This window comes from Pungitius pungitius, chromosome 5, assembly GCF_949316345.1.
Source record: "Pungitius pungitius chromosome 5, fPunPun2.1, whole genome shotgun sequence".
Classification (NCBI taxonomy): domain Eukaryota; kingdom Metazoa; phylum Chordata; class Actinopteri; order Perciformes; family Gasterosteidae; genus Pungitius; species Pungitius pungitius.
In genome coordinates this window covers 3,515,768-3,542,723 of record NC_084904.1, presented here as the reverse complement: position 1 = coordinate 3,542,723, position 26,956 = coordinate 3,515,768, and the positions used below count along the sequence as shown (strand labels likewise).

The following is a 26,956-nucleotide window of genomic DNA, read 5'->3' as shown; positions in this document are numbered from 1 at the left end:
CATTTTGCATTAAATTAAAGAGTTTTTTTTCTTTACAACATACATTAAGCTGTGAATCAGATGTTAAGGAAGTGGAGAGAGTAGGGCAAAAAACTTTGACGTCACAATATCTTACAAGTTTACAAAGTTCAAAAAGGGTTGAGAAGAGAGTTGATTCGCGTCTAGTAGCAGTGTATTATAACAAGGGTGAAAGACAAAAAAGGCACACACCAAAGAACCTCACTGTCCACAGCAGCCATCGCCGTCAGGAACCCCGATCCAGTCGTAAAAAAACCCGCTCAAACCGACCCCAAACCGACATTAAACATCGTGCAGAAGCTCGTAACCGGTCTACGGCACGCTGGAGGGATCACGCAGCCGTCTGAAGGGGGGACACCCACCTCCCGCTTTGTCCCCCCGAGCTGTTGACCCCCCCCCCCCCCCCGACCCCAACCCCCCCCCGTTATTTTGCAAACGGAAGCGCCTCTGTACACGTCGGCCGGGTTGCACGTTCCTTCTCAGCGTCGCTGTGGATTGAGACGTTGTTGGCTTTCCTCCATCGAGAAACGGAAACATCGCTTGACATCAAGAAAACTGTTACCTAGCTACACATACAACACTAAGGGCGTGCTCTGTTGATCTTTAGTGTCGGGGAGGCCAGGGGTGATGAGTACAAATCCTCAAGCTAAAAAAAACAATATGATCAGATTAGTCCGACTCTCGTGCCGTTCCAGGAGGCTTTGATGAGGAGAGTTAGCGGAGCCAAATGAGAACTCAGCTTTCTTAAACATGTCTTACAAAAAGGGGGTTCAGTAAGGTACATTTCTTTTTAAATTGTTGATTTTGAAACGTCAACGTTGTTCACAGGAACCAGCCTGTTTGTGTGCGGTCTAGAGGTGTGTTAACAGCACACCTGTGGGGTGCCTGTGTGTGTCCCACGCTGTGGCTTTTCCTAGTGTTGTATTATGATTGCAGTGTACCAGAAAGGCACCCCTACACTGGCCTTCTCATTAACATGTTAATTGTTTGGTTAATCAGTCAATGAACCACCACTTCAAACCAACAGACAGCAAATAAAACACAAAACAAAAATACCAAGACTTTAAAATCGTATAAAAAAAAACGTCTTCATCGACACTGCCAGCACAACATAAAGGGTTGCTTTAAGCGCATTAATGGCACAATCAGAAATGAACCACAAAGGTGTGTGTGTGTGTCTGTGTGTGTTTGAGAGATGCAGGAATTGAAATCCTCCTTCCTCTCCTTCCTCCAGACTGTAAGTGTGTTATGTCTAGGGACCAGAATTACAACAATAACATCTACATTCTTTAATTTGAAATTTGATCAAACCAGGGGAATATCATGATGTAAGAAAAATAAAAAAGAAGAGATACTACGAGGAGACAAAGTCAACAGCTATTAAAGAAAACGTTGTCACTACTTTAGGGTGTAAGGCACAAATTTACATGTGGAAAAAGAAGCAGGCCAGTTGTTTTTTGTTGTCTCTTTTCCCGCCTGCCCCGTCGGCGTGGCGCCACCCAGGTGGAGGCACAGCTTCCTGTACGCAGACGTCCCCGCACCGTTGCCGCATCCGCTTCTCTCGCGCTTTGCACCATGCAACGGCGAGCTTAGATGGCACCGGTAAGCCAGTGACCAAATGGGGACAAACGTCACCGACTCACTCAAAAAACCACAGTGCTGATTGAGGGGAGGGGGGGGGGGGGGGCGTGGGGGTTGCTCATTGGAGTAGTGAAGAGGTGAGATTGGGGAAGTCTATCTATTTTTTGTTCATGATTGGTCTTATACCACGGGAAGTCCGTTCCACGAAGGTAGAAGTCTGGCACAGTAAATAAATATCTGCTCCTCATAGCAGAGGTCACATCAATGTCAGTCTGCAGGTCTCACTGAGCGCACAGTACGACCCAGCCGACCTTCAGTCATCAACAAAGTTCTACGGGCTCCAGTTTAATGACTTTAAATATGTTTTTTTTTCTTCTTTTCCATACACATGATTCATTAATATTAAAAGATCTCTTCTGTGTTCTCCCTCTTCTCTCTCTCTCTCTCTCTCTCTCTCGCTGAGCCTAGAAAGTTTAGTTTTTTTCTTCCAAAAGCACTTAATAAAAATAAATACAACAAGCTATTGGTATTAACAGTCATGTGTTATTCAGTAACCAGAACAATAGACGATTTCCCCACGGTGTTCATTTGAAAACCCAGGCGGGACTTGATTGCTGTAACACTGAGAGGCCTTTTCACAGTTTGTGACACAACTCGGCAGAGACGTCTGTCCTTTTCAGTTTCTTTCCTTTGCCAGTCCTCAAGGTACTGTACAACTCTCCCAACCCCTTCCCCCAGTGCTGTCTGCTTGTGTGCTTTCTTTCTTTTCAATTTTTTTTTTTTTTACCATCGCAATAGTCTGAAGTCGCGATGGCCACAGACGCCACAAACCAGAGAGCCACCGTCTCGGATGCTACAGGGCGCCATCGGATCCACGGCTCGTCGCCTGCTCGCACAGTCAGCCAGAGCATGAGCTCTGTGATGGGAAACAAATGACGACAACCAGTTGTATAATATTTACATATTTATATAAAAAGAAAGTGTTTTGTAAAAAAAAGAAGAGAAAAAAAACTGTGTCGCACTGTACTGTACACCAAAAACATACAGACCAAAAGAACACTAAAAAGAGACGCAACTTGTACAGTATTTCCTGTTTTTTTTCCTCTCTTGTTCGAAAAAAAAACCCACAAAAAAAAAACCTCTCACTGCTGTTCACATTGGACCGACCAGAAGAGTGACCGACTATGTGCAGGAGTCACTGGACTTGACTTTTGTTGACAGCGAGACCACGGAGGGTTTCGGGGGGACGTCGGGCTTGAGGTATTTGAGGCCCGTTCGAGGCAGTGACCCGTAGGAGCTCATTCCAGGCTGCCGGGACAGAGACACGCCCTGTGCTGTCATTTGTATTGAGTCCACCCTCTGGGGAGCCGGGGGCGGCGTCTCCACGCGGTTGAAGCTGTGGTGCCTCGCCAAATGGGAGGAGTTGGATGAGTTGGTGTTGTGCCTCTTGAGGGCGGAGGATCCGGACGCTCCGGACGCCGATCCCTTCCGGAGCCCGTACACCGACGAGTGGACCTCCAGGCGTTTGCCCATCTGCGGGACGGCCGGGGGGACGGTGAGCGAGGCCTCGCGCTGGGGCACGCGCGGCGGCAGCGCGCCGTCTGGATCCACCATGTTGAGGCTGTGACAGGGGCCCTTGACCGTCTTGTACTCCAGGGTGGCCCCCTGGTCGTCCATGACGCCGTGGCCCATGCCCAGGTCGCTGTGGTGGGGCTGCTCCACGTACTCATGCTGGTAGGACTGCTGCAGGTGAGGCTGGAGCTGGTGCTGATGCTGCGGCAGAGGCAGGACCACCACGCTGGGGATGTGGCCCGGCGAGGCCCTCAGCGGCAGGTCCGTGGAGATGACGGGCGAACCCATGGGCGGCATGTCCTTGGTGCAGGCGTTGATGAGGTTCTGGTTCCTTTCCCACTCGCGGCTGCCCCTGCTGGGTTTGCGACGCGGCTGCATGGGGGTGGACTCGGGCGTCGGCAGAGCGGCGAGGTCCAGGTGGTGCTGGTCCGCTTTGATCAGCATCTTCCCGTTGGCCGTCAGCCTCCCGTTGTGCATCAGAGGCGTGAGGATGGCCTCGGGGCGTCCGTCTTTGGCCTGCGTCTCGAACAGGCCCGTCAGCTTGGTCACGCTGTTCATGGAGCCCCGGCGGAGGTGGTGGTGGTGCGCGTCCTTCGCCTTGCGGCCCGTCAGGTCGACGTCCCGCCGGCGGTGGTCGCAGACGCAGTAGACGATGATGCCGGAGAAGATGGCGCCCATGGCGAAGGCGAGGATGACGGCGATGGCCAGCAAGGTCACGGGAACGAGTTGGTCGCGACCCTTCTGGTAGCTCTCGCGGATCACACCTGCGGAGAGACGCGGAGAGGACGTTGTGACCGGCGCAGATTAAACTGCTGCAGTGCGTGGTGGGAAAGGATTTCTTAGACATGTCGGGTGAGACGCTTATTTTTAGACTAACACAATAATAGAAAACAATATTGAATTACTCTAATAAAAAAAATATTTTCTGGCTAAAAAGATTAGAGGTTTCAGTAATTTCATCAAAAACATGCAAATGCAGATGGGTTTATCCCATCATGAGGAATACCTTCTCCAAAGGGGCACAAGTGGAAGCTCGATGAAGCAACATTCAATATTTTGCAGAAAATCCAATTTTCTGAACTGAAAATGCGTTTTGGAGGAGTGATTATGTTTCACATTTTAAATCCTAGATAAAACCTTCTGCTGAAATGAAAAAAAGATATGAGCGCTGATAAAGGGAGTCTGAAATACCCAAACCCCCTTTTCTCCTCATGGATGCAAATGGGAGACTTTTCATAATTCTTGGATCCAATCTCATGAATCACAGAGAACGCATTAAAAAGCTTCTGATTAGGCATTAAATCCAATGAGCTGTATCATCAGCTTCTTGTTAAAGCGCCACTGTCAAAAGGCGCGCTGCGCGGCCGCCATATAAAAGTTAATTCAATAAAAGCAGCTGCAAAGCACCGTGCTGGTGGGGGGGGGGGGGGCGGAGGGGGCAGCATGGTGCCCGTAATAAAATGGGGTCAACAACCATCGGCGCTCACAGATGATATCCTCCACCCTGATGAATGTGAACGCCTAATGCAGCACTCTGTTGCTCGGGTCAAGGACACCGTAACGCATTCACACATGACCCGTGGTCAGCACGGATCAGTTATGGCAGACAGGGGATTAGGCAGGTGGGTTCTGTCGCGTTGAAAAGCTCCCACAATGCAGCGGCGTTCTCTGCGAGGTCGCTCGATTACATGTGTATGTGTGTGTATGTGTACACGCTGGTGTGATGGCATGTATTATTCACACTACATGTGGAAGACTCCCTGGATGATAGTATTCGTGTGCATCAACGTGCGTCCAGGAGCTGGAATAAGCACTGTGTGAGTGGTATGAGCTGAATAACAGCTTTCAGCAATCCTTTTGTATTTACCGTAAAGCTGTCAAGAACATCTAGAACAAGAAGTATGTCCTTGTTTCACTTTGACAGCATTCATGAAAGTGGGTTTTTATGTCAGATTTTCACTCAAAAGTCACTTTTAAAAGCGAAACGGAATTTGAAAATTGACTTACTGCAAGAGAAAGTTGTTAGCTTTGCAAACACAACTGTCACATGAACATTCATTCAGTTTCTCATGTTTGCTTGAAGAACACTGACGAAAAACATATACTCACTAAAAATGAGCTGCCAAGCAATCAAAACAAGCAATTGTCAACACAACATATTGCTGCAATTTTGTTGCCATGTCTGTGCCTCTATTATCGTAATTCCTTTCCCAGATAATCAAAGAAGTGTTCCAATCTGTTCTGGAATTTTCCAAAAAGAAGATGCCACAAATGAAGCGTTATTTGCAATAAATCAGTCAAATCCTGGAGGGGAGTAATCGTGTTTATGGATTTTCATCTTCTGTGTGTCACCGAGGACGCACTCTGATTATATCTCCTTTCTGCGTCTCAGCGAGACATAACACAGACACAGAGACAACGTGCTAATCTGTTCTCATGGAGGCAAAACCCAGACCGTCTTAAACAAATCCTCGCTCTCTGCAGTCATACTTCATTATGACTTAAATCGCGTAAAGCACCGAGTCTCTGCTTCGACTCTAAAGCTCAACCTGGATTTAGAACTACTGGTGTTTCTTACATTGTGTTAGATCGTTCCTCGTTAATTGTTAAATGAAAAGCGAAACGTTCCTCTGCTGACAAAACGCAGCGCAGACGTGTTAAACAAAAGGAAAAAAATGTCTTCCCGGGGCCAAAATGGTTTCTTATCAAGGGCCCTGCTGCGTAGATAGCGTGAGACGGGCTATCTGCAGTGAAGCATCGAGGGTCAAACCAAGCAGCCGGGCCTCTCCCGCCCAACATCTGCTTCCAATCCCAACTCCTGACAACCACAGAGATACTTCTGCCGGAGGCCATCTTTCATTCTGTCCTCACTTGGATCTTTTTCCTTTCCTTCTTCCCACTTTCTGCCACATCTCTCCTTTTGTAGAAACGACACGTCACTTCTCTGACTTTCTCCGTGTTTCTCTCGCACTGTCCGGGCCTCCCTGCGGGAAAAAGGCTTAAATTACAACCGTGCGCCCTTTTGTGAGTCATCCCCCTTCGGCAGTGACCACACGACGGTGGCGTTTAGACCGCCAACAGGAAGGGGCGAGTGCAGCTTCACTGCGGTTCAGCAGCCGTGACAAACGCTTTCAAAAATGCAATAAACAAATACTTTCATCCGTTGAATGAGCTGCTTGAATGTATCATGCTGAATGTTAGGGGATTCGTATTTTTTCATTGAATGGCGTAGACGAAGGGGAGCGAGGCCGAGCGGTGGTCCCGTGACCCGGTGCAGGAGGTGAACCGCATGGCTCTTCCTGTCACCCCTCCCCTTCCAGCCATCACTCACGTGCATCCCGCTCGCTCGCTCGCTGGCGCGCACGCTTCCGGATGGTACTTAGCCCGAGGCCTTCGAGTAAAGGCCTGGATGAAAAAGGGGAAACTTTTGAAGACGTCCGCCTTTCATGTGTGACACCGGAGAGAATGAAAGTAGCCGCGGAGGACGCGTTGTTCAATCACAGGACTTTGGGGTTACCCACCGAGTTGTTTGCGAAACCCTTTCAACAGCGTGACCTTGAGGAGCATCAGCTTTCCTGCTCGGGGTCCCGTCTCACCTGACTGTACGCCGGCGTGTCCTCTCCCCCGGGTGACACTCTAGCCTTTTAGCCCCAGAACGGATATATAAATATCACAACGCCTCGGGCCTCAACATTCAGATATGAAACACATAGCTCAGACCCACAGGGCCCGTCTTTGTGTTGGTGTTGGGGAATCTCCAGAGGTAGTTGAACATCACAGAGGGGTCACGCCGAGGCCCATAACCTCTGACTACAGGCCCCCGACACAAAGACAAGGTCTGCAGAGCGGTAGGAATCTTAATCAGCCTTAAGAGCGCTCACTGATGTGCCACTTGTTGAGAGTTGAAACCCTGGACCTCGATAACTAATGTGGAGGAAGAAAAATGCCGTAGAGAGCTATTATTTGCCTTGTTTTAGGACAATGCTGTTCATTATGTTGTGTTTAATCCCCAGTTCGGATATTATCCCATTAAGTCTTGTGTATGTTTACGTTTTGAGAGGCACTCGACGTAATGGTGCTATTCAACATTAAAGCGTTCATCAGACAATGCAAAGTCAGTACGGCGCCTACTGATGAGCCAGGTCATTTATAATTAAAGCGCTAATTATATCTTTCTGCGCCTGGGGTATTAACACCAGTGAACTAACCAATCCACCTGTGTGCATACAATCTGTAGTATTTAATGCCAAGAGGAAATAAAGCTGAATGACTTGGAGCTTAATCATCAGCTGTTTGAGGACTGAAGTTGACTCCAGCATGGATGGTATTAATGGCCGATAGACTTGTGACCAGCATCAACACCACAGCCAGAACAATTCATGCCATTCTTTCTGAATTCCTCGCCCATCACATGTCACACTGGTTTACTGCAAGCGATAAAATCCCCAATTCTTTCTCCTCCCCCGTAATGCTAAATCTGGTTGAGCCACGGCCCGGCGACCTATTCAAGTGCTGAAAATGTGTGACAAGATTTGCCTTCTTTTCATGACTAAAGTGAAAGGTTTTGAAATTCATCCAGTGAGAATAGATAATCATTGGTGAATGTTTTCTTATAGAAGGGGCCCTTTGTGGTCCCCCCCCCCTCCCTGGAGGACAGAGACTGCGCCCGTATCTACTTGATGAGACGCTCACTCGTGGACGTGACCATTTGAATTCAGTTCAAAGCCGAATAATGACAGCTGAGTGTTGGTTCGACAAGCTGCAAAGGCACAAAAGGATGAGCGGCCCTGATACGAGATTCGTGCGGCCAAAGAAGACAAAGCAAAGCTTTTGTATGAACCCCCGCATTAAGGCGGGAGTTCTTACTGAAAAGCATTATCAAAACATTCAAATGGAAAAGTGAGCAGCGAAAAAAAACAAGGCGGCCTGAGAGAACAATAAGCTAATCAGCGGAGGAAATTATGGCTTATTGCTTGACGTCAGTCGGGGGAAGTGCGTAACGCCGGGAAAACATCCAGTCCAATGTTTCTCTAATGATTAACAATGAAGCTGTGAATAATTCATCTGCCTCACAGAGATCCATCACAATCTCTGACCGCCGCCATAGAACAAAATCCCGCTGTTAAAACACGAATGAAGGTGTCCTAGTGCCAGGATTACTTAACAAAATAACCCTGTTATTCTTTTGCTACAGTGCAGGCGTCCTACCTTTTTTAAAGGACCACCTCACCAACTATAAACCTAAAGCCTATCATCCTTCTTTTATGGGATTAACCTAAATCCTATCATTCTACTGCAAGGACATATGAAACTACCAACATTAAATTACCCAATGTGCCCAATCGCCCGCAAAAAAAAAGTCACCAGCCGAATGCTTCACCTGACAGCGAGCAGAGTTCATGTTAAACCAAAGCGTCTAATCTCATGAGAGAAGACTCTAATCAGACAACCAAGAAATCCTTCCTCTAGCTCTTTTACTCACCAGCAGAGGAGGGAAATAAAGCTGAAAGGTAATGTGTGGTATTTATTTAATGGCCATATTGAAGAAAAATGGCGACTGAACCAGGGGGCAACGTGTAGTTCTTAAAAGTGAAGCCAAAAGGAGTTTAACTCAACTTCCTGATGGCCATCATGGGACGGCTCCTCTGTCTGGTTGTTTTATTCATGTTTAAGAGTAAATGATTCTCCTTTCCTACTTTCTACTCCTAATTTAGTACCTTTAGTAAACATTTTAAAAATGTGTTTGTTGTCACAATCTATTGTTTAAAGTCTTCAATACGTCACAATGTATTTTTAGTAAACAATGCTGCGTTTAGAATGCTAAACTAGATTGTGATGAAGTGTGGGAGTGGTCTTCTTCATTGTCATTAAGATCAACCCCTTCGCAGTGTATTATTAGGGTTAGGGAGCATAATAAACAGCCAAAGTTGACTTTTTTAAGTGTTTGTACATTGCTGGAATTATTGTCTTTGCCAAAAGTGCTAAAAGCACAGTTACAGTCACGCCCGTTTAGGGGCATGTAGTCATGGCAACAAGGGTTGAATTTCTTCTTCGTCATATTTATACTCTGCACTGCAAGGAAGTTTGAAACCAGAATATCAGGGCAGAATATTTTCTCTGCTAGCACTGGATGTATTTGACTGCCCCCCCCCCCCATAACTGCAGCTAACATTCAAGATTGACATGGTTCCCCCGATAACCATGGTGAAAAGTTCCTTCAATTGCCTTCCAGAAAGTGAGGTGAATCAGGATGCTGAAGCTATTACACTTTTTGGTATGAAAAAAAAAGAAATTGAGCTGCAGTCCCGTGTGAGCAAGGTCATACTGCCCCTCTATCATGAAAACAACCCTTGCAGAGCAGCTGGCAGTTGGTATTACCATGAAATCCCTGAAGAAATTCATATCTCTCAATAAACCTCAGAAGCCCTCTTCGAACGGCAAAGAAATGCCATCATGATGTCATGTTCTGGAAACATGAAGTTGGAAAAAATAGTATTTCCCCAGATTTTCAATCACAAATCATGTTTGTTGTTCATCAAGAGGTAATCTGCATCGTCTTCAGTTGTCAATTGTCCACCTGTGAATCACAGTGAGCATGAGGGGGAAAAAAAGATGTTCCCAAACACAGTCCTAATGTAATCCTAAGAGACACCTGGATTAAATTCACAGACATGTTATCTTTGGGGATGAGGGGTTGCATGTACGCCTCTAAGCGGCCTTCATCGTGCCACTAGCTCGCCGCTGACAGCGCTAACGGCGCTAAGGGGAGGGTCGTGCATGTGGAATCGCGTCCCAACGTCCACCAGGAGCATGCACGGACGGCCCGCGGCTACGTCAGCGATTCCAGGAGAAGCTCCGGTAACAACACACGCGGAGGAGTGTCAATTTACTCGACAATATCTTTACTCAGCACATAGACGTTCAGCGATTGGTTTTCTTTCCAAATGGATTGGCTTTGGAAGAAAAAAGTACATATCTTGTATACATTTTTACATCAGCCAAGATTAGTGGAGTTAGTTAACAAATGTAGACAGCTCAAGGTTAAGTATGGAAACACATGACTGAGAGGGATGGGCAGAGTCATCTTTGTATCTCGGTATCTTATATTCTCTCTCATCCCATTCTTTTTTTCAAATTCTGTCCTTTAGCTAGTTTGTCCACATCCTATCTCTGCATCCCCACCCTTATAACCTTCACCACTACGTTATTGTGCGGTTATGTTTAATAAATCTTTATCATGTGCCCCCCCCCCCCCCCCCCCCTCCCCCACATTACTCCCCCACCCTCATTTCCCATGTCCCTTCCCCTGTTGTGTCTCCATCTCTCTTTTCTTTCACCTCTACCCTTCTCCTTCTTCCCTGCTGTAATGAACCCATAAATTGGAGAAACACAGCGGTGGCTACAGGTCGGGTTGGGCGGGTTTAAGGGGCTGGGGGAGTTGATCCATTGACAGACAGAGAGGTAGAAAGAGGAGAGAGAGTGGGGAGGGAGGAGGGGGGGGGGGTTGAGGGAGCTTTGCTAGGATTCATTCCTGCAGAGACAGGGGAAGAGATATGACTCCAGTTGGAGAAGAGACAGTCTACAAGGGGTGAGACGTAGGTGCAGAGATGGAGGAGGAAGAGAGAGACAGAGGGGAAGGGGGAGAGGCGATGGGGGGGGGGGGAGGCTCCATAAATTGGTTTCAGGAATTAATTTGCACTAGGTAAGGTGTAGCCTTGGAACATGCCCTCCCAGTCAAATGAGAGGTCCTGTGGAAGGGAGACTGATCACAATGGCAGCAGATGGTGGTAAAGTGGCAGTTCTGGGCGATGGTAGGAAAGGGGAGAGGTGTATGGTCGGGTGACACGGGTGGAGGAAAATATAACAGAGACAGATGAGGCCCAGACAGACAAACACCAAGCTCAAATGTACTGTGAAACACAAGTGGCCACCTGGCAACCACGATGGTCCCACTGAAATGTCAGATAATGATGATGTTGGGTGCTAAATATCCTCCGCGTGTGAAGACTCATCACTTTGCAGCATTTCTAATTACTAGGGTGGTGTCGGGCTAATACATATTGGCAGCACTGTAATATTCATTAGCAGATAAGATTCCACCATCTCTCAACTGCAAATGAAAACATTTGGGGAGTAATTGTAGTTTATTTTAAATTGCCAAGTAGCTTGTAAAATACTTTGGATATGGGCTAATAGGTTTTCACTCAAGCATACACTGTTTTTCAACTTAATTTGAAAGATCGATAGCATGGTTAAAAGTGTATTCCTCATTGCTCCTGTAAAATGTGCTGCATGGATTTATTTCTGTGAAATTAAAACGAAGGAGGAAAAACGTAGCTTCTGACCCCATTATCAGTTCTCATATTTATTCCTTTTCTACTTTCACACACGCACTTTGCTAGGTTTTCACAGTACAGTTGACACCTGAAGCCAAAGAGACTGAGGCCGCGAGGAAGGAAGAGGAGGCAGGATGGGTGGAGTGGGAAATGAATACAGTTCACTGTGGTGCTCGATTTGCCATGCAGAAAAGCATCAAGCTGCAGGGAGGCAAAACGGTGCTTAATACCATCAAAGCAATCAGAGGGGAGGAAAAAGGCAAATATATAAATAGCAAAAAAAAAAAAGAAAGATGAAAAACAGTCTCAGACCAAGCCATGCAAAATATCCATAAACCAACACAAGGAAATCAAACAAATGTCATCACAGCGAACTTATATAGATAAAGGAGAAAAGACAGTTAAGCTGGAATTGAAATATAACTGATAAATAACGAAAGAAGCTGCAAAGGTGTCCCGGAAAAATCATAATAATAACTGCACAGAAAAAAAATCAGCAGGAAGCTTTGTTTTGAAATATGAAGCCCTGTTGCAGTTACCTGAGCGTCCCCCTTAAAAACCATACTGGCGTTAAATGTGAAGCTTTGAGTAGTTTTACACCTGCTCAGGTAAAGGCAACAAGGGCAGCGGCAGCATGTGGTGATGCTGGCTGCAGGCATGCTGTCTCTCTGCCACCATTGTGCTTTTGGTTCTTTTGGTCCTACCCAGCGGTGCCCTTCTGCTTCCAGCTCACACTCGAGAATGGGCGAATGTCGCTTAAATGTCGGCATAATCAGGGATTTAAAGTAACGATGTAACGCGCAACTTTCTGAATTCCCACTACGCCACACAAGTACAACACGTGTCCCTCTTTGTTTGCCAGGGTCTGTATTACGCCACGTAACCCACTATAACGCTCGCTTGATACACCACGTCTCCGTGCGTCACATGACCTGACCGACTGCTAAAGCGTGCGATGTCAAACGTTATTTTGTGACGACTCGGCTGCGCTTTGAATTCTATGTAATGTGAATAAATAACCGAAAATGCTCAGACTGAGGCTAGTTTTGACCATCAAGTCTTTATCGATTCAACTGAAAGCCCCGACTGTGACCAAATCACGGTGGAGTCATGTATCAGGGACGTTCTATTAAGGGACGAAACATGCTACAGTGACCTTTTTAGTTCTTTTCCTACTCCCTACGCCCTTCAACATGTGCCGACTCCTTGCTTCCTCTCCTTTTCCCTCGGTCTCATTTATCCGGCGAATCGTCCTTGAGGCGGTGCGGCGCTGGGCAGGTTGTTAACGGAGGAGGAAAAGGGCGTTCAATGTCATGTCATTGTGTCACAAAGCGTGACAGAGCCGGCGGGCCGGGCCATCTTCTCCGGGAAATGAATACATGTGTGGTTTTTGTCCTAGTGAGAGTGGAATGGTGTGGATATTACGTCTCCTGTGGCACATTACGGCCCGTTGATGATAAATCCATCCTGCTGAGTGCGCCTGTTTGTCCCTGTGCATGTGTGTAATGAGCGCAGGTTACGTATGTGTCTGAATGGGCCACGTAGGTGGGTTTTCATACGTTTCTTTCGGGGGAGGGGGGGCTTATGTGCACAATGAGGCAATTTGTACCCTGGGGAGAAAGCGATCCACCATCTCTAAACCGTGTCAGCTGGAAGCAGCCAGGCAGCCGTAAATCTCAATTACCCAACCCAACCCAATCCCCCCCCACAACCCCCCCCCCTTCCTTGCCACAGGTGACAATGGACCAGATTGACTGCTCGCTGTTGTGTTCCAAGGCTTACCATTGGCTTCGGGCTGGGTCTGAGAGGGCACGGCTACGTAGGGGTCCTCCCCTTTGTCTGAGCTCATTGGGGGGTCCTTCCGCTCCACCATGCGGCCCCGCCCCAGGGGGCCCTCGGCCGCCTCGGGCAGGGCCGAGGTGGGGAGGGAGAGGGTGCGGTGATGGTGGCGGTGATGGTGGCCTGCCGGACACAACACAGGTTATCCGACGCTCGAGGCAGGCTTCGGTGCATGTGAGCACAGGCCAGCTGGGGTGCAGACACGCACTCGCACACACTACACACACACACACACACACACACGCATCTCTTCCTCCTAAGCGCACACACACGTACACATGCGCGCATCTGAACATCTGCTAGACTATGCGATGCAACAACGTGTTTCATCCTGGTGACCCCGGGGAAACTCATTAGCAAATTGTGTGTGTGTGTGTGTGTTTCTCAGGAGAGACGGGTTTTTTTCCTCTTTTTCCTGTCACTTTCTGCCCCTCTCGCTCTCCTCCCTCCTGTTCTGACTGACGTGTCAGAGCTCCTTTGGGCCTGTCAGAGTAGAGCAGAGTACAATCGCGTAGCTCCACCACGGGGGGCCAATCTTTGATATGAAGGACGAGAGACAACGTTTCTTTCCATCGCTCCTGTTGATAAGTCTGCCTTAAACTTTTTCTCCAGCTGTGGAGCTCTGTACGCTCATGCTCCTCCTCTTGTCAAGCCTTATGCTAATCGCAGCCTAATTATTCAAAACTTCTCTAATTTACTTTGACTTTTGTTATGTTTTTTCTGATTTCAGATTTGCCGCTCCACGTCTTGTGGCAACTACATATAATTTGGTTTTGGACTTCAGCCTTCCGCTCTTGAAATAAGTGCTAATGAACTTAATCATTAATGGAAAAAATAATTAAGGATAAATTGTAAAATTTCTCTCTCATTCCTCCTTTTATTATGTCCTAGGTTTCCACTTGTGTATTCTTGCTTCCTCATTTACACCCAATTTCCTCCTATTTAAACCAAACATCCCCCCAGAAGTTTAGCATCTGCACGCATGGTAATCTTTATCTAGCAAGGCCTTCCTGCAGTAGGTCTAGATCAATCAGGGGAGAAATGTGTTGTTGACGGTTAATGAATTTCCTCAACTAAATTCCTTAGTGACTGAACCCACGGAAGAGGGAATCAGCCAACGCAGCCAGAAACGCTGTAACGAGAATAGCGCGAATGCAGGACATTTCTCAACGTGCTCTAAGCCCTGAGAGTGACAGTTGCTCTTTTATCTGTGGGTGATGGATCATACCTTCCTCCTCCTCCTCCTCCTCCTCGTCTATCTCCAAATGTGGGTTTTCCTGCCTCAACCCGTCCTCTTCTCTTTTTTGTCAAATTGTCTATCAACGCATTGTCTGACTGATTTTTTCTGAACCGTGCTAATCAATTTCCTCTTTTATTTTGTAGTTTCCTGCCTCTCGTGTTCCTGGGTTAGCTCCACTTCCTGCCCCGCCCTGTCATCCCCTGTGATCGTCTGCCGTGTCCCTGATTGCTCCCACCTGTGTCCAATCACCTGCACCTTCCCAGTGTACTTAAGCCACGTGAGTCTCTTGTGGCGTCGTCGAATGTCGTGTTAGCGTGTGGTCCACCATGAATGTCGTCAGCCTGGTGTAAATGTTGGGTCCTGCCTCTGCCCACCCCGGTCGTGACATTACCATCCTGCGCACTAATGCTTAAGCCACCCTACACAGGTTTGGACCAGCTACACATTGTATTAAACATAATGTTAAAAAGAAAAGAAACCTGCCCTAGATGAAGACTGACAACACTTTTATCAGCAGCCTCTGTGGAGCTCTCCCTGTGGAGGAGGTGACAGCAGTGTGTGTGTGTGTGTGTGCGTGTGCGTGCGTGTGCCTTTTCAATATGTGTTTATGCTCTTTGAAGAGGCTGGGGAGCATTTCATGGGGGCCAACGTCGGTAATGCTGCTGGTAGACTACGCACAACACCACCCGGAGCCTCGTCCTCCGTGTGCCACGGCAATCATTAAAATGATTTATTTAACTATTGGCCCAGGGCTGAGAGATTAGTGTGACAGGCCTATTTTATAATTCATTCCCCCACCGCCAGGGGAAGTGCTATTCAGGCAGATGACACACATAGAGAGAGAGCTCGGAGCCTTAAAGCTCCTCCGCGTATCAGGGAGGGTAAAAAAAAAAAAAAAAGAATACTGCCGACGGATGCACATCCTTCTCTTTCTACAGATTAAAAGAGCGGCGAGGGTGTCTAGTCGGGAGTGGAGGAGAGGAGGATGAAGAGGGGGCATGCATTTATCTTGAAATCCATATCAACCTCCAACAGATAGACGGAGGGGCTTGGGTAATGGCAAAGACTTTGTTTGGGGTGTTGTAAACTGCTTGGTGTGTGTGTGTGTGTGATTGCCTGGAAACACACACAGCCAAGCCTCTGGGAGGGTGTTCAGCACTATAGGGGTGCACAGCAACACAGAGGCCTATTTTTTACCATGGAGGGAGGAGCACAGTGGGGGTACAGAGAGAGAGAGAGAGAGAGAGAGAGATGGGCCGAGCTACGGTTTAAAACCCCTATTCTCGTCCCTCTGTATGGATCTGGCTGTTTGAACTGACAGCTGCAAGGTATGGCTTTGAGTGTGTGAGAGAAAACCATAAAAGTAAGGTGGATGTGTGGCTCCTCCGGATAAGACCGACCTTTTCCGCTGCAGGCTAATCACGTCTGTTTATTATTCTTTAAATCGAATCGAGCTATGAACGCCTCATCGCTCTGATTGTTATATTACTGTGTGCGATTATGAGAGCAATTTGCGGGAGCAGAAAAATGTGTCTGCTCATTTTTGCATTAGCCTCTTTTTTTTTTTTGTGGATGCCAACTGCACCTGCTCAGTGGCAGTTGGCAGAAAGGTATGAAATCTTTCCCGACTCTAAACAGGCCAGTCCAATCTACCTGTCCCTCTGTTCACACATGTCCTGCTTAATGTGCACACTGGGGCATTTGTGCACCATCCAAGTCTTAAAGCACCAACAACCAGATCCATCCAATTAGAAGCAAAGGTCAGAGCTAATCGATGATGTTGCACAGGGGGTAAAGAGGAGTGGGAACAATTAAGGAGGGAGAGGAGGTGTACTAGAATCTCAATGTGAATAGAATGAGCAGGAAAGGTTTTTCTTGGGTTTCTAATTCATCGTCCTTTATTCTAAACTACAAAGGGGGAATGGCGGGGGGGGCGGGGGGGGAAACACCACGAGAAATAAATTGCACAGACTGTGCATCGTTTCATTACCTTCGTAACCGGAAGGAACGTCTATGAAAAAGAAGGAACGAAATGAATTTCGTTAAAAGCATGAGTCATTAATAACCTGCCTTTACATGTGTGGGAGGAGTTTTCATTTGGTTGAGAGGGGATGATTGATTGACTAGATGAAGGGGTGTGGCCAGAGCTAAAGAGGAGGACATGAAACGCAGCTCCTGTCTTTTATTTAATTGGCTCGACAGTCAAATGTGGGATACTTACCGTTCAGCGCCACAAAGGTGTCTGGAAGAAGCAGAAAAAGAAACAAGGGGAAACGTGTTATTGCCGGCAGTAAAGAGAGCTCATGCTTCGACGTGATCAAAAGCCATGACTTCTAAAGTAATTCAGAATCGACTGGCTGCTCGATATTCTCCTAACTTTAAACCAGAGTTGATGTACGGCCTATACACCTAATGAAGGTTCAACTTCACGGCTTCCCTTGACTGAACCAGCTGATGAATTTGAAGGAAATTTGAGTAAACGGTCGAGATTGAGATGAGCGATTTGTTCAGAAGTTTCTCTTGAAAGCTGTCAAGCTCAGTATGAATCCAACAGAGTATCACATTCGACAAATCCAAACAGCTATTCCAGGCGTGAAAAAAATCCAATTTACATTGAGTAGAAGCGGCTTTTCGAGACTTCGGAGGCTGACTTGTGTTTCAAACTGAAGACTCGCAAGTCAGATCCCGTAGCCCTGAATGTTTGTGTTGTGTATTTTGTAGCCAATCTTAAAAAGGCGATACAGTCTTGCCCAAGTGGACACAACACTCTGTTGACCGAGAGACCAGAGAGGCAGCGGGGGGAGGACAGAAGAGGACGATTGCTCAAAAGGGACAGATGGATGGAAGAGGCTGAAAGAGAGGATTGTGAGGGCGGAACAGACGGGGGGGGGGGGGGGGGGGGAGAACGAGGTGACAAGCAGCAGCGAAGAAGGAGAGGAAAGAGAGCCGCTCGGTTAACAGAGAAGAGAGGAATGGTGGTGCCGGGGTGTAGAATAGAGGAGGAAAGATAAGAGTGAAGAGGGCCTGCTTACTTTGGCAGTCTCCCAGGCCATCTGTGTTACCATGCTCCACGTCCTGCTCAAAGGCCGATCTGCGGGGAACAAGAGACATCATGGTCAGCAGCGAAGAGAAAAAACAGGCCAGGACCATGCGGGCTCGCCACACCTAAAGTAACAGAGCTATAGGGAAGCGCTCTACAATAGCAGCCCCGAGCACAGCGCACCCTATGCTCGCACACAGTGTGGGCTGCAGAAAGCGCTGCACTGGAACACAATCAAAGAAAGACTTGCAGGTGCCCCGGAGGCCTCAAATCAGTGGTTATGAGGAATGCTGGCAGCCTGGTAAATCCATAACTGGCACAAGACTCATTGCCAGAAGTGGCGATATAAATAGAGTTGTATTTTATTTGATTGTAAGAAGATCTGGGTCCGTGTTTTGTGGTCTTCAAGATGACGTTTTGGGGTAACGTGCCTCTTCGCGTTCTTGCTGGGAGTTAGATGACAACGATACCTTTTTTGTCTCGGTGTGATGAATTTGAAGCTGTTGCAAGTAACCTGTTAGCTTAGCTTAGCACGAGGACTGGAAAACAGCTAGCCTGGCTGTGTCCAAAGGAAACACAATCCACTGACTCCGCCTTGAAGACATTTTATTTTGTTCCTTTGAACAAAACAAAAAATATATGTGTAAAAAGCAAATATGGGCTGGTTGTTCAGAGAGGTTGCCAGGCAACCACAGAGACTCAAACAAAGTTTCTCCGAGACAATGGACCCTTTTCACAAAAAACGTAAAGATGACATGTTCCTCCCGTTTCCATCTTCGTGCTAAGCTAAGCTGCTGCTAGCTCCAGCTTTATATTTACCATACGGACAATGAAATACTATCGTGGAAATGTTAAGAAAGATTGTTTTCATGAAAATGTATTCTCTCTCCTTTTTATCTGGTTTGAGTAGAGATATGAGGCTCTAGTCCCAATCACATGGGCAAAGAGCAGGGCCGCGAGGGGTAACCATGCTTGGGGGGGGGGGGGGCATCATATGACACGGAGGGAGAGAAAGAGCGGGCCGAGCGAGAAATTCGTAGATGTTATTTTCTGATGCAATCTGCACGGAGACCTGTTTTCCTCCTGAAAGACCACCAAGCAGGCAGTAAGGAGATATGTGAAACAGAGCGGACCAACTGTCAACCAGGATCGCAGTCACGCATGGCAGCTCCCCCCCTCCTCCTCCTCCTCCTCCTCCTCCCGCTCCCAAGTCCACCTCCTCCTGCCAGTCAGCCGGCCTCTCGTCTTCCTCACCCTCCACTGGTCACAATTATAGCATGAAGAAGAGGACGGATCTTTCCAAAACAGCATCACCCCCTTATCCCCCGCTCAGACTTGACAACAACAACGTGGAGGGTTTAAGAGTACAACATTTCTGTTGTTCTGTTCTGAAACCCTTCATGTATTTCCATGGTTGAGATCCTTGTAAAAAGCAATACATTCCTTTTCTATTCATCTTTCCCTTCAGTTTCACAGACCCTTAATCGGGCCAGAGAAGGTACATTTTGAATACTGCGAAGTCTTGAAAAGCAGCCACAATAACAATATTTTTTATTTTAATATATGGGGATACTTTAATCTGCTTATCTGATTTGGTCAGTGTCTGTCACGTAACCATCACGCTTCAGTGAAACGAAAAGAAGAAGATCTAATGTGTTTATCATCATAATCGCAGATTGCAGAGTTCAAAGGTGACCCAAAATCTCCTGGCATCCGAACTTTGTCGTTCCACCCGTCCATGAAATGTGTAGCCTCACCATAAAACCAGCGACGTCATGGTTTCATTTGTTTGTATAATAACATTATAACAGACCTTGTTTGGGAGGAGGACTACAGGGTTTCTAACTCCCATCGGCCCATCGAGATGAATCAACAATGAGGCGTCGCACTGCGGAGGCTGTGTTTGAGCCCCGTGGAGCACGCGTAAAAGTGAGTGAACTATAGTATGAACTCTTAGCTGAAGGCCCGACGTCCCGTTGTGGCTGCATTAAAGCAACAGCAATTCAGTGTGTTCAAATGTGAAACTACAGACGGTTGAGCTCCGGGCTAACGTCCTGCTGCAACCACACCATGCATATTTTAATCGGATCCAAGCGGTACTGTACATAACCGGAGGCGGCGAGGGGCACGTTTCATATCGTCTACCCGCTTATTATTATGTGGGGTTTCAATGAGAGAACAAAGTGCAGGTCAGGTGTAATATTGTTGATTATTCATATCAGAAATGAGTGTAGATTGTACATTTGCAGTGAGAAGAAGGTGTCCATTCATTATGATTAAATACGCGCAGAGAACTCCTGCTTACTCATCAGGGTTATGAGTCAGTATATGTGTGCACATTTAATTAGTGTAAGAGACCTCCGCCCTGATTCAGAGAACATTTAGTGCCGCTGGCCGTGACAATGGCTCGAATAATAAACCTATGATTTTTAATTTGCTGTCGGTGAAACCCGCTCGTACACCTTGTTTACATAATGTTAACCATACGGAATCATATGCAGTATTTAGCATGAGTGCGGGGGGGGGGGGGGGCGGGGTCTGGGGACCATTTTGCAGGAGACCAGAGTGCGAGCTCTATATGAGCAGTAGGATTGAGAGGCATAACTCCACATGAGAACGCTGGCACGCTCCGGCCGAGGCCAGATGGAAGAATAGAAGAGGGAAGGAGTGCAGGGGGGAAAGAATATGTCAGAGGAAAAATGGAGGAAGAAGGATGGATAAAAATAGACGCACGGACAGGGACAGGCAGCTTGGAAGATATATAGACTAGTGGCTGGGCAGACAAATAGAGGAACATTCAAGGTAACAGGACATGGTGAGGAAAAGAAAAGGTTCGGCTGATCTCTGTTAGAAAATCTTGTTATTTAACACCAAAATGCCTCTGACTTGCTTTCTTTTATCCCCCCCTGTGCAGCCTGGCAAAAGACTAGCTCACCATGGACCGACAGATCCTCTCGGGCCTAATCCCCCCCCCCTCCCACCCCCTCTCACTTAGAAATATTGTACAGTACGGGACGGCGGTCATTTGCCCTTTTAATGCCTCAGTGTTCGGCTTCAGCTCCAAAGTGGAAACTCAATCAGTCGGCTGCAGCTTTACGGAATAATAATAGGATAGCTCTCTGTGCTTTTTGTTATGACTTCATCAGTAAAATGTTTTTTTTTCCCACCACAAAACCCCATGTGCTGTTTGTTCATAATCTGTTTCTGTGTCATAAGTCCAGCCACAATTTATAGTCACCGAGGCTTTCCAAAAGTCTGCGTACCCAACCCTTGGCCTGTGGCAAACAACCTTCCATTCATCCTTCCAATAGCCCTTTCAGCTGGGGGGGACTCGCACTTACAGACATTAAAATCAGATGGATCACAGGCACGACAAATCGAGAGAGGAATGCCACCGTGCGTGACAGAGAAGGCGCTGTGCTGTTTTATAAAAGTTTCTTGCAAAACACATGTGTTTCAGGCTTTTTTTACAAAAATCAAAGGCATCACAGATGCTGAAGCCTCCACTGCTGCTCAGAGCCCCCCCCCCCCCCCCCCACGGAGGCCACACTGTCACCAGCGTCGCTCCCTCAATATCTATCATAGCATTTTTGGAAAGACAATTTCAGATAGAAGATGTCTTTGAAGGATAAATCCAGTATTTCAAACTTGTAGTGATAACAGGTTAAAGCCTACAGATCTCAGTGTAAAAGTGAACCACAACATGAGACCGAAGGAACAACACAGTTTCTGTGAAGCGGGTAGGTCTTTGGTGACTAGTCTGTGCCTGAGGGGTGGCACTTAGTGAGGGGTCAATTACTTTTCCAATTGCCGAACAATGGCATGTTTTATTGTATTGTCCCTGTGAATTCCCACGTGAACTCTAGATGCCAAATTTTCCTAGATATAGAATCAATAGAATCTACTCTGCAATTAAAACAACACTACTGCAGAATGATGGGACTCACAGTTTGGATTTCTGCAACTTTGATTTTGAAAAAGAAAATACATCATTTTATTATTCACACCTGCATGTGCTTTGTCACGTGGCTACAGTGAGAGTGCATTAACTGACATGTCACTTACTTTGTGTTACCAACCACCTGTTTGCAGGCTCCCTCTGACACCCAACCACAGTACGGGTCTCTGGCGGCTATACAGGACCTTGGTGGAGCAAACACACACACACACAATCAGCCCACCGTCACATTGCAAACTTGTTAAAAGAACGCGTCGAGGAGCAAACATCACACTCACTTCTTGCATCTCCCGTGTCTTTCACAGCGAGACAGCGGCACCTTCACCACACAGGAGGTGAAAGCGACCCACAAAGCGTGACTCTTGCTGTCGATCTGCATGCCGACGATGCGCTTGTCCTCCACGCCGTCTATGCTGCACCTAGGAGACGGAAGAGAGGATGGCACGTGGGTCATTTGGACTTTCCTTCAACTATCTAGGTCTGCCAAATAGGTAGAGGATGGGAGAGGCCAGAGAATCGGACCATTTAGAGAGATAAAAAGGTAGAAGATTAGGAGGCGGCAGAGAGACAAACTGCGAGGTCAGGGAGAACAGAGATAAAGCCGGACCCCAGAACGACAGAGGTCAGCAACAGAGTGGGAGATAAAGAGAGATAAAGAAAGGGGTGATACAGATACAACAGCTAAACAGACAGATGGCCACTGTGAGCAGTCAGCAATAACACTGCACTTAACTGTAAACCCCCCCCCCCCACTCCACCCTTCTTCTGTCCCGGCCAGTCTTCTTTTGTCTGCTCGCCCCCCTCAGGAGCACAAACTCTAATCCCTCTGGGCGTGTCAAGCTTTCCATCCCTTCTGTACACCCATCCCGTCGCTCCATCCCTCGCATCCAGCTCCTGGGATTTAATCTCCCCCCCTTTGCCGTGCTCTTGTCCCGCTTTAACGCTCTCAATTAGGGCTTTGAAGTCCATCTACACTGGGTAATGCACGCCAATCGGGCGAGGCACGTGAGCAGGCAAAGTCCCTTACTGTAAAGCCAGATGGCCAGTGGCCGAGGAGACAGAAGAGGAGACGCGGGCTGCAGGCAGCAAGGAGACAGAGCTGCGGGAGAGTAGAGGAGAGGGCAGGGCCCGCCCTTTATCCCCTCCATACCTCTGGTCACATGGCCGCGGTGTGTCGCGTAACAAACTGTGGTGACCTTGAAAGCTCTCCTGTCAAGTCCTTCGCTCCCCCCCTCCCCCCCGCGTCTCCTACTCCTCGGCTGTCTAACACAATAACGCATCATCCGCCGCGCTTCTTTGCATTTCCCCTGTTCACCGCGGGCCTCTGTTCTCTCCCCCCCCCCCCCCCCCCCCCCCCCCCCCCTCCTCCGTCTGTGCCGACGTTCGTTCTCCATTCATCCATTACGCCTCAGCTAAATATTTGTTTCGGCTGGGCCCACCGTGCCCGGCTCGCTCCTTGAACAGCCGCGGAACGTATTAGCGAGAGATTCGATGCTGCGCTCTGAAGACAAACACAGGCCTCGTGTGTGTGTGTGTGTGTGTGTGTGTGTGTGTGTGTGCGCGCGCGCTGGTTTCCTTTAATCAGCCAGACGCTTTTTGAGGAGCTGGGCTCCGCTGAGGTCGGGAACCACAGCGCTGGGTTATCCAGGGTCTACGTCTTTAATTTAGTCGATGTGGTTGGGCAGAGCGTAACCTGATAAAACTCTTTCAAATGATAGAGTAGCCATCTGGCTGGCTGGCCTCACTACATAGCTTGGGTCGGGGGGGGGGGAGCTGACTGGTACTGATGGAGCTGCCGGGTTTGGCCAAGTCTGGTGTTGGTTGGAAACAATCACACACTCTTAAACACACATATGCAATAGTCGGCCGTCCTTTGTATGGAGTATCCATGTGTTCCCTCTATTTATATCCACTCACACACACACACACACAAACACACACATACTTGTCCGGGTTGTAGACGTTGAGCTCCTCCAGAAACACGCTATCGTTTAGGAAGCCGCTGTTCATGTTGGCCAGGAACTTGACGATGATGCCTTTCTCTGATCCCAGGAAGACCACCGTCTGGTTACTATGGGGACCCGCTTTATTGTCCACCACGATGCGCGTCAGACGATACCTGGGAGAGACGACACCGAGCAAAGCAAATCAGTCAATTGAGAAAGAGCACTAGCCGGGTGTCAATGATTTGAACTCCATCAGGATCCTGGTGCTGATTCTTCTGGACTTCATTTGACAACTTGTGACATCAAGCCTGCATCGCTAAAAACATACTTGGGTCAAAAGAATATGCCCAAATGATGTCTGTCTGTCATTCACATCAGTTTTTTTTAAAGAAAATAAGTAAAAGCAGGCAATTACCGTCTTAATAATATGCCATTTGGCATGTGAGGTCGATCCTACGACGCAAACATTACAAAAGCAGCAGACGCTTTGAGGTCCACTTCCCTTTTTTTTGTAAGTGACAGCTGGTGATCCAAACCAGGTGGATACAACTCAATTGTCATTTCATCATTTGTGAAAAAAAGACAATCATAACACAGCAAGCAGATTCAAGTTAGCATATTAGACACCTGCCAGTCAGCATGCTCTGGATCGGAGCCCTGCTGCGTTGTTTGTGATCAGATAACAAGAACAGGTTTTCAGACACACCTCTTGAGGCTATTTCCTTTTTAGCCCTGATTTCATTAGAAGCCAGATGCCAGCATCTATTCCTCAACTAGTTAGTAGTGTCTGCACATAATTGTGTTTTAAATGCAAATGCATGTGTTGGTGATTTTGTTTTTTTACTGAGGGAGATGTGATTCAAAGATTAAAGATTATCTGAAAATCTACAATGGTTCCATTTCAATCCCCTTAAAAAAAACAAGGTGAAAGGGTTACTTTAAATCAAACCTACAAAAGAGCAGAACCTCTTATCCCTTCTCCCCTTTGTTTTTTTTACTTTAAATGCCCGTTAAAGCGCTGTGTCACACCGGCCTTATTTAATCAGAAATAACAGCAATCCGAAGGTCTGTTGTGGTCTGCATCTACTGAACCGTAACAAAAGCTCCAAGGACTGTGTCAATGGGATTTGATCCCAGCAAAATAATAAAATCTCAAGGACTAAGCTGTCACTGTCGTTCCTATTCTGGATAATAAAAATCTCAAGTGTCTCCCCGCCCCCCCATCGCCAGTTGATTCACTGTGCCCAGCCAGCTGAGGCCTTCACAGCAGTAGCCAGTCTCAGGACAGGGAAGCTTTTTCAAAATTGCAGCGAGAGCTCTTGCCAGATATTGGGGTGTCCTCTTTAGGGCGTAGCAAAGATCAAACCACTTTACTGATTGTGTTTGCAGTTGACTTCAACTCCAGAATGGAACCACAGCACCCAGAGACCATGACGGATATATATCCCCGTCCACCGCCTTCATAAAGCTCACTGAGCTTACATAATGCTTTTAACTGCTGCCTCTGACCAGCAGGCTCGGCTCTGAAAGGATGGTCTAACTGCTGATTACGTAAAGACAGATACAACGCGTTACTCCTAATAAGGTGGTATGGTACGGTGCACTAATGAACAGCGAGAGTTGGAGGGGATAACCTTGATGAAAGCTGTTCCTATTCTTACTACCGCTGGCGCGGTATGTAGGTCAGACCTCAGCAAACCAGCAAGCAAGATGTGTTATACGATGCAAATAATTAGTGAAAACCTGTGAAGAATTTCTCATGTAGCTCGCGATGCTGCCGGCCGCGGTGTCTGGCCAGCGACGCTGACCTTAAATCTGACGAAGCTGCAATCAGGTCCAAATTTAAAGCAAGATTTTTTTTTTTTGCTTTTCAGTGCTCTGATGGCTAGTTACGCCTTGCCGATGGGATCGGCCAACAGGCTGGCTGAAATGCCTCGGTGTAGCGAGCTGTAGAAGCCAGACGGACCTTTATGATCAAAAGGCCTCAGCCACAGCGCACTGGCTTTCGGGGGGGAAATGGGCTCAACTCTAAAGGAAAAAAAACGAGCAAAAATAACTTTTTTTTTTTTACTCTCAGCACCCTCTCTTTGAAAGATCCTCAGAGGACTCAAACAGGCAATTTGGGAGAAAGATTGAACAAAGCTGAAATCGTCCTCCTAATAAGGGCTCACAACAGACCCGAAACATAAAGAATAGCATTTATGAGAACTCAAATAGTTTACTCTGTCATCACCTTCTCTCCTACAGAGGAAGGAGTGTGTTGTGGCGTCTCGTTCTTAATGAGTGCCAGGCCGGGGCGGCTTCGGGCTGTGCGATACCTACCGGACCATGGTCTTGAGGAACCAGGGCCTGTTGGCGATGGACGGTACTGCCTCGTCCATCAGTGGATGCATCTTGATGAAGTTGAGCGTGTCATCTGGGAACTCGTTGGATACCTTGTACCTTTCCATGGTTGCAGTGCCGGCACAGTTTCCAGGCCTACGGATGGAGAGGAGGAGGAGGAAGAGGAGGAGGTCAAAAAACGCTGCTATGGTGCCGTTATTGGCCGTTTATTTCTTTTGCGGAGGCCCGGTTGCTGCATCCTTTGCTCAACGCCGACCAACTATGAAATACCGAAGAGGAATTAAAATGTGCGGAGCCAGGCCTTTTTTTTTTGCGTTGCATTGAATCTTTTGATTGAGCAATTTGTCGCGGCCAGAGCTCCATTAGAAGAAAGAAAGTTCTAAAAAACTACACTCTCAAGCCCAAGAGGCTTTAGTCGAGCCAACGTGAGGATACGACTGGACGTGCAGTAAAGCAAGAGATGTTCTATCTATCTGATCCGTTTACAGGGAGTTTGTGAGCTGCTTGTAAAAGAGAAGCAGCTTTTGATAGCAGATCCCCGTCGTGAGCATCTCACCTCTGAGAGCTGGTAAAGCCCCTTTACTGCATTGCTCTTTGATACCCAGCCACAGCGCGTAATATTAGCCAGCTGGCCCCCGAATGCCTGACACTGTCAACATTTCAAGTGCCGAACCCAAAATATATAAGTGTGTGGACTCAAAAGAACTGTAAGTACATTCATCTTCCAATGGAAATCTTTTTCTTTTTAAGTTGTCGGGTGTAAACGTGAGTATAAACGGAATCCAGTAATAGAGACAAATCCTGTGCATTCCTATGTCCCTTTCATGTATATAAAGGGAAAGGACAACATTAAGCAATATGAAGCAAAGTGGTTTAACTATTCGAGCTGCACTTTTATGTCCTCAAACAAGCCACGTGAGAAGCGGACGCTGATGTTAAATTAACCTCTGAACTCATATTATGTTTAATAAATGACCAGCAGAACCAGTTATCCCTGTAAGAACATGATAATAATGGTTTTGATACTATGAGACTGCTGTTGCGGCAGCTACATTTATGTCAGCGACCGTATGGCAAGCCGAA

At 47.4% G+C, this 26,956-nt stretch overlaps 1 protein-coding gene across 2 annotated transcripts in view; it reads right to left on the bottom strand.

The window, feature by feature from the left end:
* Positions 1-978: 978 nt before the first annotated feature.
* Positions 979-26,956, bottom strand: part of sema6a (sema domain, transmembrane domain (TM), and cytoplasmic domain, (semaphorin) 6A) — an 88,837-nt gene continuing 62,859 nt past the window's right edge. The window contains exons 12-19 of one of the 2 annotated variants that reach the window (XM_037483412.2): positions 25,853-26,008; positions 23,530-23,703; positions 21,863-22,003; positions 21,692-21,769; positions 17,619-17,677; positions 16,808-16,828; positions 13,290-13,469; positions 979-3,935 (exon numbers count right to left, since the gene is read on the bottom strand). In XM_037483412.2, coding sequence (XP_037339309.2) covers positions 2,782-3,935; positions 13,290-13,469; positions 16,808-16,828; positions 17,619-17,677; positions 21,692-21,769; positions 21,863-22,003; positions 23,530-23,703; positions 25,853-26,008 — 1,963 coding nt within the window. In that variant the 3' untranslated portion in view covers positions 979-2,781. The remainder of the gene's footprint in view (positions 3,936-13,289; positions 13,470-16,807; positions 16,829-17,618; positions 17,678-21,691; positions 21,770-21,862; positions 22,004-23,529; positions 23,704-25,852; positions 26,009-26,956) is intronic. The other variant, XM_037483413.2, reaches the window with a different exon arrangement.